Source organism: Acomys minous (genome assembly GCF_964271855.1).
Source record: "Acomys minous genome assembly, chromosome: 13".
Lineage (NCBI taxonomy): Eukaryota > Metazoa > Chordata > Mammalia > Rodentia > Muridae > Acomys > Acomys minous.
In genome coordinates, this window is record NC_140495.1 from 51,234,689 (window position 1) to 51,253,960 (window position 19,272).

At 43.2% G+C, this 19,272-nt stretch overlaps 1 protein-coding gene across 3 annotated transcripts in view; it reads left to right on the top strand.

Moving 5' to 3' along the window:
- The window catches only part of TGFBRAP1 (transforming growth factor beta receptor associated protein 1), a 44,400-nt gene that overhangs the window by 9,206 nt on the left and 15,922 nt on the right, over positions 1-19,272 (top strand). For all 3 annotated transcript variants that reach the window (XM_084754592.1, XM_084754593.1, XM_084754594.1), the window contains exons 2-4: positions 6,045-6,746; positions 12,609-12,803; positions 14,029-14,183. In XM_084754592.1, coding sequence (XP_084610718.1) covers positions 6,045-6,746; positions 12,609-12,803; positions 14,029-14,183 — 1,052 coding nt within the window. The remainder of the gene's footprint in view (positions 1-6,044; positions 6,747-12,608; positions 12,804-14,028; positions 14,184-19,272) is intronic.

Below are 19,272 nucleotides of genomic sequence, written 5' to 3' on the forward strand. Positions count from 1 at the left end.
AAGAGGCATTTATGGTTAATAGTTTATGAGATGCCCCCTAAAGATTTCAAGTGTCTTTGATATTTGAGAAATGGTCCTTAAATATGGATTTAATGCAAACTAAGTACTGGATTTAGATGAACAGAAATTATGGGGCAATTATATATGTGATAAATATATGCTTCCATGAAATGGAATTTTAAATGAAAATCATGCAAGTTGTGACTTCAAGAAAGTTTACTGAATGAATCTTTTTCTATTCTCAAGGTTAAACTAGTTTGGGAAAGTAAATATTTTATAATAATATGTATCATGAAAATTAATGTTTAAACCTCATTAAATGGTGTGTGTTACCCCCATAACGGTCATGTCACTATTGCATCAATCAAAATACATTATATTTGTATATGAAATGTCATAATGTGGACTGGAGAGATGGCTCAGGGGGCCAAAGCACTTGCTGCACAAGCATGAGCATCTGAGTTGAAATGTGTAGAAGCCACATAAAGCTAGGCATGGTAGTGTGAGTGTGTAATCCCAGCACACCTTTAACAAGATGGGAGCTAGGTGTGGTAGTGTGAGTGTGTAATCCCAGCACACCTGTGACAAGATGTGTGCTAAGCATGGTAGTGTGAGTGTGTAATCCCAGCACACCTATGAGAAGGTGGGAGCTAGGCATGGTAGTATGAGTGTGTAATCCCAGCACACCTATGAGAAGGTGGGAGCTAGGCGTGGTAGTGTGAGTGTGTAATCCCAGCACACCTGTGACAAGACAGGAGCTAGGCGTGGTAGTGTGAGTGTGTAATCCCAGCACACCTGTGACAAGACAGGAGCTAGGCGTGGTAGTGTGAGTGTGTAATCCCAGCACACCTATGAGAAGGTGGGAGCTAGGCGTGGTAGTGTGAGTGTGTAATCCCAGCACACCTGTGACAAGACAGGAGCTAGGCGTGGTAGTGTGAGTGTGTAATCCCAGCACACCTGTGACAAGACAGGAGCTAGGCGTGGTAGTGTGAGTGTGTAATCCCAGCACACCTATGAGAAGGTGGGAGCTAGGCGTGGTAGTGTGAGTGTGTAATCCCAGCACACCTGTGACAAGACAGGAGCTAGGCGTGGTAGTGTGAGTGTGTAATCCCAGCACACCTGTGTCATGATGGGAGCTAGAGACAGAAGCTAGCTTAAGAGATGCAACATCTATGATTGGCCTCCTGCCTCCAGTGTGAGTCTTCACATGAACACACTTGCATTCACACACGAACATGCATAAGTGTAAGTTACACACACATACCCACACATACACATGGTTTAAAAATAGAAAATGTAAACCCATCACATATAATTAATGTATACTAATAAAAAGTTTTAAGATTACTGTTTAATAACATATAGAAAAATAATCTGTAAAGATGTAGTGAATAATGACAGCAACATACAATTTAGAAAACTAAACATTTTTGATACCTTAGAAATCTGTCATCTGCCCCTTTCCAGGCTCATCGCCCCTGGACTTATTTCTTCTCACCAAGAGATTTTCCATGAATGTATTAAACCATGTATGCAGCTATAGGTCTTTTTTCTTGTTGCACTGCGCAGCCCTCTGTCTTGTGGTGGAAAGCTGGGATGTTTCCAGTTTTCTCTCATCTCAGACAAGATCAATGTTCCTTTCTTGCTTTTGTCTTTGTAAACATGAAACAAACTCTGTGGGCAGAATCATCAGCTTACTCAGTCATGTCAAGGGCTTCACAGAAAATGCCAGAACAGTCTTAGCAGTTTGGAATCTTCCACTGGCAAGTGCGGTTTTCATTGTATTCTGTTCTTATTTTCACATGCAGTTACCATATGCTTTGTTAACTTCATGGGCTTAAAATAAAATCTCCTTCAGTGATAACCTGCAGCTTTGTTCTTACTATAGCATCTTACCTTTTCAGGGAAAAGCCTGTGTGTGTGCTTTGTCTGTGCTGGGGTTTTATTAGTTTCCCATTACATTCAGATAACTTGGGTCAAAAATGTGAGCCCTCTTACTGTCTTTTCAGGCAGCCTCTGTGAGTATACGTTAGGGTTAGGCTGACTTCGAACTCCCAGTCCTCCTGCCTCGCCACCTTATTTGTTAGGTATAGCGGGACTTTTAGAGCCGCCAGTGGTATAAATAATGGCACAGAGACTTTTCAGTAGTTTAAAGCTTAGTCCTTTGAGCTGGGGCAGTTTCCCAGCCACTGTCTAGCTTCCTGGTACTGAGTGCCCCCAGCTGTATCTCTCTGTTCTCTTTTGCTCAGTCTCATCCAATTACCTCTGGGTCCACAGGAGACGCTCCTGTGCCTCCGTTCTTCTCCTAGCCTCCATCGCTCTCTCAGAAGTTCCTCCCTCCACTTCCTGCCCAGCGATTGGCCATTAGCCCTTTATTACAACCAATAGGCAAGTGAAGAAGGATGAATATTTCCAAAACACGAGACCAGTGATGGGCCATAGAAATAAATACCAAGATCGGCTAGCAATCTGCCAGTTTAGCAATCAACAATCGAATATACAGAGATACATCTTCACACAATGTACCCCAACATCCTTCTACTTTTAGTCCAATAAGTGACTTTTCCCTGTAAGATCAATAAACGATAATAAGAACAATTATGAGAACTATCAGTTAAGAATTATATTTACTCACTTACCAGGAAACTGAGACAGAGGGGAGGACATTCTATTAGGACTCTAGATGAGAGAAGCATGGGAGAATGGCAAAGTAGAAGGATCCAGAGGGTCCTAGAAACCTACAAGAAGAACATTATGATAGGCAGATTTGGGCCCAGGGGTCCCGCTCAAACTAAGGCACCAGCCAAGGACAATACAGGCCGTAAAACTTTAAACCCCTACCCAGATCTAGCCAATGGTCAGAACATTCTCCACAGTAGAGTGGAGAGTGGGATATGACTTTCTCACATACTCTGTTGCCTCACCTTTGACCATGTCCCCTGGAGGGGGAGACCTGGTGGTACTCAGAGGAAGGACAGCAGGTTACCAAGAAGAGACTTGATACCCTATGAACATATACAGGGGGAGGTAATCCCCCTCAGGAACAGTCATAGGGGAGGGGAAAATGGGAGGGAGGGAAGAATGGGAGGATACAAGGGATGGGATAACCATTGAGATGTAATAAGAATAAATAATAAAAAAAGGAAAAAAAAAGAATTATATTTACAATGTCCAGTCCATTTGTATTTGGCAACCTTGGAGAAAGTACTCAACTATCTTTCCTATCTTGGTGAGGCCAAAGTTTTATACTTAAGCCACTTTCTACATAGCACATCTTCTTAGGCCCTCATATATTTTCTTAGATCCAAAACAACCTAGGCTTTTATACCTGTCAACCTTTATAAACTTTACACCTCTTTTATAAGTTTTCCTTTCTGAATTTGATAACAAAGAAAACTCTAAGACTATATCTAGTCTTCAATCCCATCAGAGACCCGAGGTGGATAAATTCTGAGTAACAGAAATTGCAGAGCAAGCAGCTTCCAAATATATAAAAATGACAGAGACTTCTGGCTACATGGATAGTCATCCATGGTTCCTCTGTGTTGGTGGGGCATCTATCTTCAGATGCTCGGCCCAGAGAATCTGGTAGACTTTTCTGGGAAGTAGGACTTTTGAAGGATTGCCCTACCTTGTCTTGGCAAAGTTAGGTAGTTGGCTTTCCAGTGTCCTGTTTGTATCCCGTTGCACAGTGTGCTGTCAGCAGTCACGAGTAGCTTTATAGCCTAGTGGCCAGCTTTGCTACACTTGAAGCAAACTCTCAATGGTGGTTCTTTGGTGCTCATCATCTTCTTTGGAGTAGAATGTGGGTGCTGCCAGGAGCTGATCTGTCTCTCTGTGAGAAAAGTCTTTAATTAGTAAAACATTTTCAATGTCTTATTCTGCAGATCTCTGAAGTGATTGAAGACCGCCTGTTTATCTAAAGTGTATCTAATTAGACAAACATTGCTTGTCTCCAGCTAGCTACTGACTTTCAAGGTCTACCTTGAAAACCTATACAAGAGGCTAAATAAATTTTTAATGCAGAATTTATATTATATAATTCTCAAATGTTTAACAGAACTTGCATAGAGAACCCTCTGCTTGCGTTGGCAAACAGTGTTCGTGAAGTCAGAGCATAGCTTGTGCTCTGCATAGTTCATAACCTGCCTCATATCTGGGCTCCCAACCCTGGCTGTATGCTGTGAAGAGAGAGAAGCAAGGCCTGAGAAGCCCGTAGAACTATTGTCTCCAAGGCTAGAGAGTAGACATCTTTAGAAACACATGGGCAATACCAAATTCTCTGGTACTGAACCCATGGGGAACCATAAGGAATAAATTTACCATTCTGGAGTTTAGGTTTAGAAGACATCTCCTAAGAGCCTAAGGGGAGACACACAAGGCAGCCAGTTCTTACAGGAGCACCTCCAGATGCTAACTAAACAATGTGTGCGTGTGTGTGTGAGTGTGTGTGTGTCTGCGTGTGTGCTCATTAGAACCTACAGATGCTAACTAAACAATGTGTGTCTGTGTCTGTATGTTCATTAGGAAAACTAATGTTTTTACAGTAGAATTTTTAAAAATTTTTATTTTTGTGGAAAAGGGCATGCTGGCACAGTGTGCATATAGAGATCAGAGGACGCTAGGGAGAGCTGGTTTTTTTCCTCCACCATATCAGTTCATGGGGTCCAACTCAGGTCTTCAGGCTTGACAAAAAGCATCCCTCTGGTCTGGCTATCTCATTTTTTGTCTTATAAATTACTGTTTAATTATAAGAGCAGACTCTCAGCAGGTATAGTGACATGCCTAGTTAGTTTAGTACTTGGTATTGGAAGGAGGAGGCTCAGGGTTCAAGACTAAGGGGGCTACGAGAGACCCTGCCTCAAATAGCAACATGGAAGGAAAAGAGCCGGCTTTTAATTAAAAAAAAAAAAATTGGTATAATTTTGTACATGAGGGTTTTGCCTCCATGTATGTCTATGTACCATGAGATGCCTGGTGCTCAGGAAGACCAGAAGAGCTCATCAGATTCCCTGAAACTAGAGCTGTAGTTGGTTGTTAGTTGTCATGTAGGTGCTGGGAATTGAACCTGGCTCCTCTGGAAGAGCAGCCAGTGCTCTTAACCATTGCGCCACCTCTCCAGCCCTCTCATTTTAAAATTTTATTTAAAGATATCTGTGAAGAAATTTGCCATCAGCAAGACTTGAGCTGGCCGATAATGAGACAGTACTGCATTTGTTTTTAAGTGACATAGAATTAATAGCTTTTTCACGAGGCAGTGCTTGCCTTATAATGCTATTTTCACCCCCACCCCACTCCTTCTTTCTTGCTCACCGTCTTCACTAAACAGGAGGTATTTGACTTTGCATGATGCTCTTCACCACAATGTGTATAGTTTCTCTCTATGCTGAGGGAAAACAGACTAGAATTATATACAACCTGCTTTATGAAGTTAAATAAGAGGAGGGTAATTGTAGGTGCTCAAAGCTTGCTTCTCTGTTTTTTCCAAAACGCGTGAGATACAATTCATATTTTAAGTGGCAGACTCACTTTATCCTGCCATTTTAAAAGACAGCCCTGATTGATCAACCAATGAAGGAAGACATATTTTGTATTATTTCAGCTTTTACAGGCTTAGATGTCTCCAAGCCCACATTTCAATATCTGTGGTTTACTCATTAGCATTTAAATGAGAAAGTTGTCTAGGTGAGTTCTGGTAATTTTATTTGGTCTTGACAAATAGATGGTGCTGTTTTTTAAAAAGGGAGAGAAAGTTGTGTGTCTCAGAATTTCATTGCAGAGGTCTTTATAGGTTCCCCCTCTAGCTGTCCCTGGGGCTCTGAGAAAGTCCTGTGGCCTAGAGACAGACAGGCCTTGATGTGTGACCTTACCACCTTAGCTAACCCCAGTGGCTGGGGTTACACATATATCATGGGGCCAGGAGAAAGCAGCCCCCTTTCTTTCCCTCCCCTGCTCTTGTATTTTGTTTTATGAGATAGAATCCTCCTAGTTTCTGCTTCTTCCTTCTTCCTCTAAGATTAGAACTTTCTATCATCTTCCCACAGATCACCCAGTAGACATGATGAACATCAAGGCCTTCACCTTGGTCTCTGCAGTGGAACGGGAGCTGCTGATGGGCGACAAAGAGCACATCAGCATCGAATGTGTGGAGTGCTGTGGCAGGAATCTGTATGTTGGCACCAACGACTGCTTCATTTACCACTTCTTGCTGGAGGAGAAGACCACGCCTACAGGGACAGCTACGTTCATTGCCACCAAACAGCTGCACAGACACCTGGGCTTCAAGAAGCCTGTAAACGAGCTGTGTGCGGCCTCAGCTCTCAATAGGCTGTTGGTTCTCTGTGACAACTCCATCACCCTGGTTAACATGCTGAACCTGGAGCCAGTCCCTTCCGGAGCCCGCATCAAAGGGGCTACAACATTTGCTGTGAACGAGAACCCTGTGAATGGGGACCCTTTCTGCGTGGAAGTGTGCATCATCTCCGTGAAGCGCAGGACCGTCCAGATGTTTCTGGTCTATGAGGACCGAGTACAGATTGTCAAGGAAGTGTCCACCCCAGAGCAGCCTCTTGCTGTGGCTGTGGATGGCTACTTCCTATGCCTGGCCCTGACTACCCAGTATATCATCCTCAACTACAGCACAGGCCTTTCCCAGGACCTGTTTCCCTACTGCAGCGAGGAGAAGCCACCCATTGTCAAGAGAATAGGCAGACAGGAGTTCCTGCTGGCTGGCCCAGGAGGCTTGGGTGAGGAGGGCTGGGGTGTTACTGCTCTTGGCACCTACATCCTGCCTGCTGTCTTATGGCTTCTGGATACACCTTGCAGTCGGAGAATGAGGGTTCCATAGTGAAGTATGTCACTTAATGATAGGGTTCTAAGAAACATGCCATTAGGTGATTTTGTCATTCTATCTGTTGGTCAGTTAAGAGGACTACAATGCCACTAGGGGGCATAGTAATCACATGCATTTACTGTAGACCAGGTGACATGTGACACACGATAGTACTCATATGAGTGCCTGGCAGCATTGGAAATGTGTGGCCAGGTCATAGCAGCTCCTCAAGTCCAATGTGTGCCGAAACTCTATCAGGTTGTAAATGTGGTGTCACCCTTTCCCACCAATGTGATATTTTAGATATGGTCAGTGAACCTGATTAATACCTCATTAATAAGAGTTCAGACTCATATCAGGGCTCATTCTTAGTGATGTACATTTGACAGGTCTGTACAAATGTATGACTTGTAACCAGTGCTGTGCTATCATACAAATTGCTTTCACTGCCTTAAAATTCCTTAGGCTTCACCTAGCCATCTATCTTGCACCTCATCCCACCTCCTGGTGGCCGCTAGCCTTGTACTGTGTTGACAGCTGGTGCTGGAATGTGTATTAGAATCATACGATAATACGATTCTAATACATACCGTAGAATGTAGCCTTTCAGAGTGGCTGCTTTTATTTGACGGATGGCATATTCTGTATTTGATAATTCCATGTCTATTCATGCCTTGATAGAAGAAGAAAATGCTTGTTTCCAATGTCCTGTGCTCTAAAACAATGATTTTTTTTAATGGAAAGCATATATATGTATATGTGTATATGTGTGTGTAGTGTATGCATATGTATGTGTGTATATAAAGATTGGCTACTATATACAATAAAGATTGTATATACATATATATACAAACACTAATACAAACACACAAACACACACACACACACACACACACACACACACATTATGAACATGAACAGGGCATAAAGAAACCAATGTGATGTCAGTTCCCTGGCCTCCGTCTTGTCAGTCCCTTTGTATACCTGCCTTCTCCCCATTTTTTTTTTAAGATTTATTTATTTATTATGTGTGCAGTGTTCTACCTGCATGCCAAAGCCAGAAGAAGACACCAGATCTCAGCAGTTGCTGGGAATTGAACTCAGAACCTTAAGAAGAGCAGCCAATGCTCTTAACCTCTGAGCCATCTCTCCAGCCTCTTCTCCCCATTTCTTATTTTGAAGTAACTCTAGACATCTTAGCACTTAATCTGTAAATACTTTAATATGATTCAAAGTTATAGATACATGTATGTAAATGAAAATCCACAATGATGTTAAATATTCAAAATACTATCAAATGCACTTAGGCACATTATATTCCTCCTATTTAATCATATGTAATAGAAACGGACACAGATATTTAAATATCTGTGTGGTTTTGTGATTGTTGTTGTGCTTTCAGTTTTCTTGCCCTCTGTTCTATCCATGGCTCTGGATGCAATCACTGCCTTTCTATAATTGTATGAACCATTGTAATTGGCTGATAGGTTTGTTACATTTTACTTTTCTTTACTTCCTTCCCTCTCTCTTACTTTTCCCTTCACTTTCCCTTTTTCCATTGCTGAAGAAGTTGGATGGTTTCTTACACTCTGGATTTTTGATAGTTTTATCCCCATAGAGTGGTTAAACATGCCACTCTGACCATGCAGACCTCTGTTCACTGCAAGTAGATAATTAGGAGATTTAAGGTGTTCTTGTGCTTGCTTTGTGAGGGAAACAAGGAACTTCATAGTGTGGGGGCCTATCAGGAGTTTGTTTGCCTTTGTCCCTTTTTGTGAAGATAATGCTGGTAATGACCTAGGCCAACGGCATCATTAGCCCGACAACGAGCAACATTGTATTTGTGTCTGTTCTTCCCCTCATATATCACTAGAAATACTTCGCAAAGCAAACTTTCTCTCAAAAACTCTGCATCTCCCAGGCACTCTGTATTAAGTCAGGGTGAGATGGTAAAGTCCCTCCTATCTTCTAGGGATATTTTTAAATGAGCCTTATTGTAAACTCAAGGGTCCTTTAAAACATTTGTGGTGTGGAGGTTCCACTGATGCTTGCTGTGAGCTTATGTTGTAGATCCCAGAACTACTTTGCTGTGTCTTCAGAAATCTTACAGCGTCACATCTCGTATATTCCTGTACCAGATCTGGTGTCAAGCCACTCCTCCCCAGAGCCCTGCTGCTTACAGAGCATGGTCTGGGTGCTCGGGCTCTTGTCCATCTTCCTAGGTCCTGTCGATGGACAGTGCTAGGACGTCCACCTTTTAGGATAGCTGCATCATAAGATCATGTTAGGACCCGTTCTTCTTCACCTTACTGTCACCTTTCCACCACACCCGGTTCCCTTCTGTGCACCCTCCTGCAAGCACTCCTGAGCTAGAGCCCCACAGAGGATCTAGCCTGTATCCTGACACGTCTAGCCTTCTCCCTTAGGTAACCATTGATTTGTTTGTTTGTTTGTTGTTTTCAGATTTGCTTTTTTTCCCCCTAGCAGATTTATAGCAGAGCTTTCTAGACTAGTTGAGTGAGAGCATAAGTGTATGTGAGCTAAGCTGGACATTACCATGTCTCCCTCTGTTAGGGTTATTTTATATTGTCTCTGGTGACAGATGGCCAGTGCTTTTCCCCAGGTTTGGCCAACAGAGTATACTGCCAGGAACTTTGTGTCTGTGGTAGTGTAGCACTTTACCTGTGAGCAGGTTGAGAATTCCTTCTGTTTAGGAGTCTATTGTGCTTCTTTAGGTTTGTAGAGATTACCTGTCCTGTATGTTTTCAGTCTGGCTTATTTATTTACTATCTATCTATCTATCTATCTATCTATCTATCTATCTATCTTCTTTCTCTTTGCTAGGAAAGAACTCAGGGCTTCATTTGTGCCAAGCACATGTCCTGCCACTCATTGGACCAAACCCCCATCCCAAACTTTCTGTCACCCCTGGACTTGTTTGGTATTCTTTATATATTTGAGACACCAACATGTCTGCCACTTACCTTTTAGGTGTTTGTTTCTGATTTTTGCCTTCTGAAATCTCTTTCTACGAAGTTCTATATAATCCAGTGTGTTCGCTTTTTAGGTATTACTTTATGGAGATGTCCCTGTCTTCTAGATTATAGGCAAAGGCATCTATATTTTTTGATATTACCCATGTGGTCTCCTGTCTTAGCATATAAAGAACCAATTCAGTTGCTGTGGTTTTTTATATGACTGTTGGCAGAGCCCTTCCCTGCTGACTTTGTGACTACCTTTAAAAGACACTCGCTTTCTAATACACATGGAGAAGTGTCTGTCCTCTGGTGTAGCCCTGGCTGCTCTGCCTCTGAAGGCTTCACAGGGAAAGTGTCAGAGAGTTCCAAGTTCCTCTCTTGGTTATTATGTTATGTTAAAGGGAAAGGACAGTCATATTTTGGGTGCACTTCCCCCCAACTTTACTATGTGTCAGCTCCATGAGCATCATACTAAATGAATCAGCCTACTTAGTTGTCGTTCTGCTTATAAGCAAATAGAAAGATTATTCTTAAGGTCTCTTACCTATGCCTTATGTAGCTAACAGGTTCTGCAAAAACATCATTATATGGCTCCAGAAATTAAGAGTTCAAGCAAATTACTATCAAGAGTGTAAATGTACCTTTCAGCATGACACCTAATTTGTTTTCCTTCTGCCTTTCTCCTTGAGTGTAACTTGTGACCACTTTCTTCATAAGAGATCACACTTGACCTTTTGTAAGGCAAGTTAACCAAACTTTATAATACTTTTACCACACCTGTGATAGTGCTTCTCAGACAACGTAAATAATTCAGTTGTTCTTTGTGTTATGTGGGCTTTTCTCCAGCTTGAGCTTAGATCACAGGTGGGCTTGGATTTAGGAGGGGCATGGCCAAAATGAGTGGTTGTAAAAGTTGGTGTGCAAAAGTTGGTGTGCTGTGCCCTTTTCACCAAATCCCTTAGGTTTCGTACTGACAACATTTGGGCTCCTACAGTAGTAGTATAAAAGCAACAGACTTCGTCGCCTGCTTGGCAGGAGGAGAGTTAGCAATAGCTAGTGCCCCTCTTCCTAGAGATGCTCTTCTGGCTTGACTTAACCTCATTTGCTGGTTAGTGCTCTGCTTCTTCATTCCAATGAAATTGCAGAAGCTGTGTTTCTTAGCACCTGGTTTCTGCCCTCTTTATGTCAGAAACATTAGCCAAGACCTCTGCACTGTGTGATTCCCTTGAGAAGGTAAGTACAGTGACCCTGACTGACAGTGTTGGGGGTCTCCATGTTATTATGGGGTCTCATTGCTTTGAGCATGGCTGTTTCACCCAGAATTCAGCAGAACCCCTGGGGTGGCTCCACTCTTATCCCTTGCCAGCTTGTATTTTTCTGTCTTGGTAGAGGTGACATTGCATTACCAGCTCTGCCATTCATTTCTTCTCCCTTTCGGCCTCTTTGGTTGATTCCGATGATAGTACTAACCTCCCCAGCTTTGTCTTTTTCATAGCTGTGCATAGCTTCCTCAGCATTTTAGCATGCTGTTTTATATGCTTGAAGTTACTGTTTGCTATGAGCAGAATGCGTGTGTGTCCCCGGAGGTTCCCTGTGTTAGAGTATTAATCTCTAGAGTTATCATTGGAAAATGGTAGATCCTCTAGATCAGTGGTTCTCAACCTTCCTAATGTTTCAGCCCTTTAATACAGTTCCTCATCTTGTGGTGACCCTCAACCGTAAGATTATTTTGTTGCTACTTCATAAGAATAATTTTGCTACTGTTATAAAGCATAATATAAATATCTGTTTTCCAATGGCCTTAGCTAACCCTCATGAAAGGATCCTTCAACAGGTGCCCTAAAGGGGTCATGACCCACAGGTTGAGAACCACTCTGGAGGACTCTGATAGACTCTGGAGGAAAGTCCTTCAGGTGGGTTCCTCCCTCCCCACTTCTCTGGGTTTGCTTCTTGGCTCATGAGGTGAGTGACCTAGTCCTGCTTCATGCTCCTGCTAGGGTGTGCTACCTCAGGAGTGGCCCAAAGCGATGTGTTCTCACCCCCCCCCCCCCCCCCCGCTTTATACTTCCCTATACTCCCACCCCATGTTATATAACTGAAGTCACTTGATTGCTTCAGTGGTATCTAAGCATTTGGAAGCAACAGTGTGAATTTTTAAAAGGTGATGTTAAAATGGATTGACACACCTTGGTCAAAATATTCTCCTCAGTAATCCCCAAAGTCAGTGCCTTGTGTACAGTACACATAACGGGCACAAGCTTATTATGGGCAAAGGCTTCCAGCAGCCTGTCTTGAATCAAAACTCAGTTCTCTGTGGTGCAGCATGCGTGTTCTTATAGCTTATACATAGCTCATCAGTGCTCAGACCTCAACTCTAAGCTTAGCCAGCTTCTCATAGGACACTTCGTGGAGTGTCTAGCATGTAGCGAGTGCACAGTAGAAATGTTGACCAAGTATGTGTGAAAAACAGCTGAAGCGTAGAGGTAAGCTGGGTGGAGGAGGGGATATAGAAGAAAGCTTGTGACACTGTCTAAGTAGCTTTCTCCTGTGTGCTGAACATGCCCACATTTTTAAATCTTGTTTGCAATTAGAAGCAGATATGATATGCATTCTGAATAAGATGGTTCTCTTCACAGTGATAAAGTCATACATGGTTCTTTGCACATGAGTATATTCTATTGTTTTAAAAATGCAAACCTGTAGGAGAATTGAGTGAGCAAGTTACATTCCATCCAGTCATTTCTATGGCAAGGAATACCACATAGTTATTTGAAGATACCGTCTTTCTATTTTTCTAGGTATGTTTGCCACTGTGGCCGGGATTTCTCAGCGTGCTCCTGTGCACTGGTCAGAGAATGTGATTGGGGCAGCTGTTTGCTTCCCGTACGTCATAGCACTCGATGACGAATTCATCACAGTCCACAGCATGCTGGATCAGCAACAGAAACAGACCCTACCCTTTAAGGAAGGACACATCCTACAGGACTTTGAAGGTAGCTGTTGAAATAGAAATCTTAACATTTTCTGTAGTCTTCCTACAGTTAATGTTACTGAGGACCCATTAGGAGCTGGGGCTTATGCTGAGAGAAGACTTATAAACAGAGCTGGAGAAATGGCTTAGTAGTTAAATGTTCTTGGTGCTCTTGCAGAGGACCCAGGATTGGGTCCCAGTACCCACACCAGGCTTCTCACAGCTGTATGTGGGCCCCTGTGTATTTGTAACACACACACTCTCTCTCTCTCTCTCTCTCTCTCTCTCTCTCTCTCTCTCTCTCTCTCTCACACACACACACACACACACACACACACACATGCAAAAATAAAAGAAAGAAATCTTGCTCATGCCTGTAATTCCAGCACTTGGGGAGGCAGAGGTAGGCAGATCTCTGAATTCAAAGCCAGCCTGATCTACAAAGCAAGTCCAGACCAGCCAAGGCTACACAGAGAAACCTTGTCTTAAAAAAGGAAGGAAGGAAGGAAGAAACTTTCCTGATGTTGTGCTCCTCATGTGGTGACTGTCCTCCAGCCGTAAAATTATTTTCGTCACTCCTCCATAACTGTAATTTTGCTAGTTATGAGTTGTAATGTAAACATCTGCGTCTTCAAATGGTCTTAGACAAACCCTGTGAAAGGGTTGGCCGACCCCCAAAGCGTGAGACCCACAGGTTGAGGACTAATGCTGTAGAGTCTTGGGTACAAGGGTTACAGTGAAGGACAAAGAAAGCTGGCAGGATGACAGTGAAATCAGGAAGTGAGCAGAAAGACTGAGTGGTGTATGGGCGGAGGGAAGCATGGAGTACTTCATCGCTCAAAACACTGCATTAACATCTTCGTTTACATAAACCAACTTTGCAAGGAAACAATTATCAGTGCGGTTTTGATGATGTTCCAAGATGGCACTCTGCAGCTTCACTGGACCCAGTGTCATGTGTCTCTTCATATGTGTATCAGTGGGTACTTTCACATAGAAAAGGGATAAAGAGCACATTTTATTCTTCAGCAATGTGACATTAAAGTTTACCCTTCCCAACATCTGTCAGTGAAGGTGGCTGAAAGGACGACATCCCTCCATAATTTCATGTGGAGTGGTATTGGAAAAGCTGGGGGAATGATTAGCAGGTCAGAGAAGGGGCCAGGATCGGGAAAGCAGTGATGTGTTGAGGGAGGCAATGCTTTCCCCTTTCCAACAATGCTAACATTTTTCTTTTCTTCCCTCAGGAAGAGTGATTGTTGCCACAAGTAAAGGAGTTTACATCTTGGTTCCATTACCTCTAGAAAAACAAATACAGGATCTGTTAGCAAACCGGAGAGTGGAGGAGGCTTTGGTCTTGGCAAAAGGAGCCCGGAGGAACATTCCGAAAGAGAAATTTCAGGTTGGTAATTAACTGGTCACGAGAAAGCATGCCTGTAAGAGCAAGCTAGAAAGCACTCAGATTTAACCACACTCATCTGGCTCGCTCTGCATAAGACCATGCACAAGCTTTGTGCCCGCTGTATAACTTTAGCAGCACATCTCATGATCTATAGGTAAGGAAGCAGGTTGCAGAGCACCCAGATTGCTTAACTGAGACTGCATAGCTGACGGTGGGAAGGTCAGCTTGCCAGTTTCTTATTTGATATATAGGCTATATTTGAGGTCAACTCCCTTCTTCAGTCTGAGAGCAGTTATGAACATGATACTTTCTTTCTTTTCTTTTTCCTTAACTTTTTTTTTTTGGTTTGGTTTTGAGTTTCTCTGTGTAACAGGCCTGCCTGTCCTGGACTACCTTTGTATATCAGGTGGCCTTGAATTTATGGAGATCCGCCTGCCTTTGCCTCCTGAGTGCTGGGATTAAAGGCATGTCCCACCACACCCAGCTATGACCAGGATTCTTATAAACTGGAAGAGTTAGGTCAGGCCAACCTCTCTCTGATTTTAGTTCGTATTTGTTGAGGTGGGGTTGAGTTAATTTGCATGCGTGTCCTTCCTGCAGACAGCATACAGGGGACACATACATCCAGGATAGCTATAAACACATTTACAATCCATTTGTAGATCACATGTTATCATGTCACAATGTCCAAAGGTACAGGGGTAGGGTGGGGCCCAGTGTGTTTTTTTTTTTTTTTGGCTGGTTTTGTTTTTATCATCTGTAGGCAATGCTTTGCCCGCAAAGTGAATAAAGTACCTCTCATTCCAGGAGCTCAGTCACTTCATTCTCTTAGAAAACATCAGCTTTCCAAGTATAGGAACCACCAACACAGATCGCTACACCTGGCCAGGAGGAAACACATGGTGCACTGAAGAAATATTAACTTTAAATGCTATTGATATGATAAATACAATCAATATCAATCACATTCCCTAATACTCCTACGTGATAGGATATGTTGTGAAGGGCACCCTACATATTTGAGAGTGTTAAAACATGTTAGCTGAACCTGGAGGCATAGACCTGTAAAGTCTGAGGTGAGAGGACCTCAAATCCAAGTCCTAGCTGAGATACAGAGTGAACTCAGTGCCAGCCTGGGAATTTAGGGTAACCCTGTCATGAAGTAAAAGTGGCATCCGTCCTTGCCTAGCATGGGTGAGGCTTTGTGTTCATCCCTTGTGCTGCAAAAAGAGTAAGAACAAGACTCCACAAACCACAACTACGATGGTGTGTAGACATTTTCTATTATCATCTGAGTCAATCACTGACAGTTCTTAGAAACTATAGCCAGTCAGATTTTACCCATGACTGGTTCCTGTAGCTGAAAAGATGTGTTTGGATGTAAGTTGCCTCAGAAAGCAAACGCAGCTTCTGCCGGGGAATGAAAAGAGCCTGTATCACGATGGTTTAGGGGTTTGGAAGGAGAGGTCTCTGTGTGTAAAGTTCTTATCCCTGCTCCTAACTTGCTGGAGTAGCACTGACCTATTGGCATTCAGCAGGGGGCAGCAAACACAAAGGCACAAAGCTCCTGACAGCTGGTGCTTTCATACCTCACTTGTTCACACAATGCAGGCAGGGAGGGCTGTGACAGAGTGAAGAGGAGCTGCATGGGCAGTGTGCAGCCATGGGACTGTGTGTAGTTGCTGTTGAAGGGTTATCGTGTCCTTGTACAAGCATCATGTGCACTGCACTCAGAATATGCAGCATTTTCTTATGGACATTTTCAATGTTCTATGTCTGAATTTTTTTCCCTTTCTGAGAGCAGAGGTACATAGCCAATGCCTGATGAGATGACATGAGTTCTCTTGCTTTCCACCCTGCTATATGTGTGTCGGGGACAGGGTTCTGTCCCTTTGCGTCTGATCCCTGCCTGTAATGCTGCAAGTTCAACTCTCTTGTTATTTGGGTGTTATTTTCCGTGAGCCGTGTGTGTGTGTGTGTGTGTGTGTGTGTGTGTGTGTGTGTGTGTGCGCGTGCGCGCAGTCCCATATGCCATGATTTCCAAAGATGCATCGTTGTCCAGGTGAAATGGTTCATTACCTGGTCCCATCCTCTTTTCTGGACAGCTCATGTTGCCCATGTCCAACTCACACCTGCCAACCCCACAGCATCCCATAGTGAGAAGTAAGTGTGCTGGCTCTGAGCTCATCCCACCCTAACTGCATCGCAGGCACTGCACCTCCAAATGCTGTTACCATGAACTTGGAGGTAACTTTGAGGACTCATTCACACTTCAGCATCCTGATGAATGGCAGCTTGTGAAGGTTTTGGTAGTTCTGTCTCCCTCCTGGGGGTGGGGGTGGAGAGGTAGGAGGACACTGTGACACAGGGATGGCACTTGAGTCTGATGGCCTCACAAAGACACTACTGTCACTGATTTCTCTGTGGCAAGCCTGGATATGGCTAAGAACTCTCCTATACTTGATGGATCCTTTTAATCCTTTTGCTGCAAGGATGGCTCGTATTATTTCTACTTCCAGAAATAGAACTGCATCTTGGACAGCAGGACTTTGTTTTCTGCTTATTACAAGGTAGGATAGTCAGTTGTTGGGCCAGAAATGGCTGTTTCCAGAGAAGAAAGATAAAGGTAGATGGAGAGGAGGGAGACAGGCAGTGTAAGCAGTGTGCTGATCCCAACACCCGTGAAGCACCCTGAAGGAACTGTTGGTGTGCTTGTGCTGATCCCAACACCCTGAAGGAACTGTTGGTGTGCTTGTGCTGATCCTAACACTATGAAGGAACTGTTGGTGTGCTTGTGCTGGTCCCAACACCCGAAGGAACTGTTGGTGTGCTTGTGCTGATCCCAGTCCCTGTGAAGGAACTGCTGATGTGCTTGTGCTGATCCCAAAACCCGTGAAGGAACTATTGGTGTGCTTGTGCTGATCCCAACACCCGTGAAGGAACTGGGTGTGCTTGTGCTGATCCCAACACCCATGAAGGAACTGCTGATGTGCTTGTGCTGATCCCAAAACCCGTGAAGGAACTATTGGTGTGCTTGTGCTGATCCCAACACCCGTGAAGGAACTGTTGGTGTACTTGTGCTGATCCCAACACCCTGAAGGAACTGTTGGTGTGCTTGTGCTGATCCCAACACCCTGAAGGAACTGTTGGTGTACTTGGAGAGCTCCTTAAACCATGGTGAACTGGGATGTAGCTCAGCAGCAGAACACTTGTCTAGCATTCATAAGGACTTCTGTTTGATCCCCAATAATCCAAATGATTTCACATACACATGTGTATATAAACACACACACACACACACACACACACATACATACACACATACACACACACACACACAAAATTGGAAAACTTTTTAAACTTGATTTGAGAGAACAAGATTTTTCTAAAAATAGAACACAATAGAATGTGTTGATGAAGTCTAGTTTTAGATCATGGCTCAACCATTTGTTACTTTAGTCACTTTCAGGTAGAAACTTATCTCTAAATAGAATTTCTCATCTTTAACACTGGGTCAGTGAGTGATATAAAAGTAGACCAGAGAGTCCTTAAGATCAGCAACCTCTGAATATACGGAGAGAAGTGATAAATTGGTGTTCAGGTAAGTAATGGGCATACCCTATATTCAAGGACCTCTTGGCATTCTAGGTTAGAAGGAAAAGCATTAGTACCAAAGAGAAAGGTGAATACTGGGGGACAGAGTGCCAGGATGATGCTGCTGGCATACAGAAGAACAAGCAACCAGATGGGTCCAGAAACCATTTTAGACAAACCTTAACAGAGCTCAGAAGTGGGCAGTGAGAGAAGAGAGGAAAGGATTGGTGCTTCTGAAGTGCATGGTGTTCTTTGTTTTTGTTTTGTTTTGTTGTTTTTGTGTTTTGATATGGGGTTTCTCTGTGTAACCCTGGTTGTTCTGGAACTCACTATGTCAGCCAGTCTGGCCTTGAACCAGGAGATCTGCTTGCCTCTGTGTCCCAATTTCTGAGATTAAAGGCATATGCCATCACCACCCAGCCTTTTCTTTTAATTATTTATTTAATTTTATGTACATTGATGTTCTGCCTGCGTGTCTGTCTGTGTGAGGGTGTCAATCCCCTAGAACTGGAGATATAGACAGTTGTGAGTTGCCATGTTGATATTGGGAGTCAAACCTGGTCCTCCAGAAGAGCATCTGAGCCATCTCTCCAGCCCAAATGTGTATATGCTGTTATTTCTGGGTGTTACAAGAATGGAAGAGTCCTGCAGATCAGTTAAGTTGGGTTACAGTGGTCCATGTACAGGTGAGCTGATAATTTACTGCAAGAACTTTAGACATCCTGTTTTCATATAAGCCATGTATCCCTAGGAGACAGGGCACACAGCACAGCCTCAGCGTATGTTTGACCAGCCTTGTGTCTGAGGAATGCTAGGAGAAATACTCCTGCAAAGTCACTTTCAGAGGAGTGTGGAAGAACAGGCCAGGACATCTGAGGTTGTTGCTCTCCCCCTATGCAACCAGAGACTGAAGTGGTCACAAAAGCCTGGCGAATTGAGAGCAGAGATGAAGCGGAACATTATAGGTTCATGGGATCAATCAAATCTATGAGAATGTCTGTCTGTATGTGTGCACATTATGTGTGTGTGTGTGTGTACATGTATAGGCATGCTTCTGTGTATATACATATGTGTGCATACGTGCCTATGTGTGTTGCCTTGTGTTCAGCTCGCACTTCCCCTGCATGCATGAGGTTCTGCGTGCACCACGAGAAGAAAGATTTGCATTTGGACCAAAAATGTACAGACTGTTTTCTTGGACATTATTCCCTAAACTACATAATATAAAAACTGTTTATATTAGATTTACATCTTGCTATGTAATACAGATAGTCCAGATGTGACCTAAAGCATGTAGAATGATGTACATAGATTCTATGGGATACAATTCTGTTGTAAGGTACTTGAACATATGTTGATACTGTGAGTCTCCAGATAACTATATATATTCAAGTACATTTTATTTTCCTTTAACTAGTAACTTTTTATCTCTTTGGACTATAAGAAATTGGGATGTGGATGACAAATGCAACCTGCCCCTTTGCTGGCGGTTTTA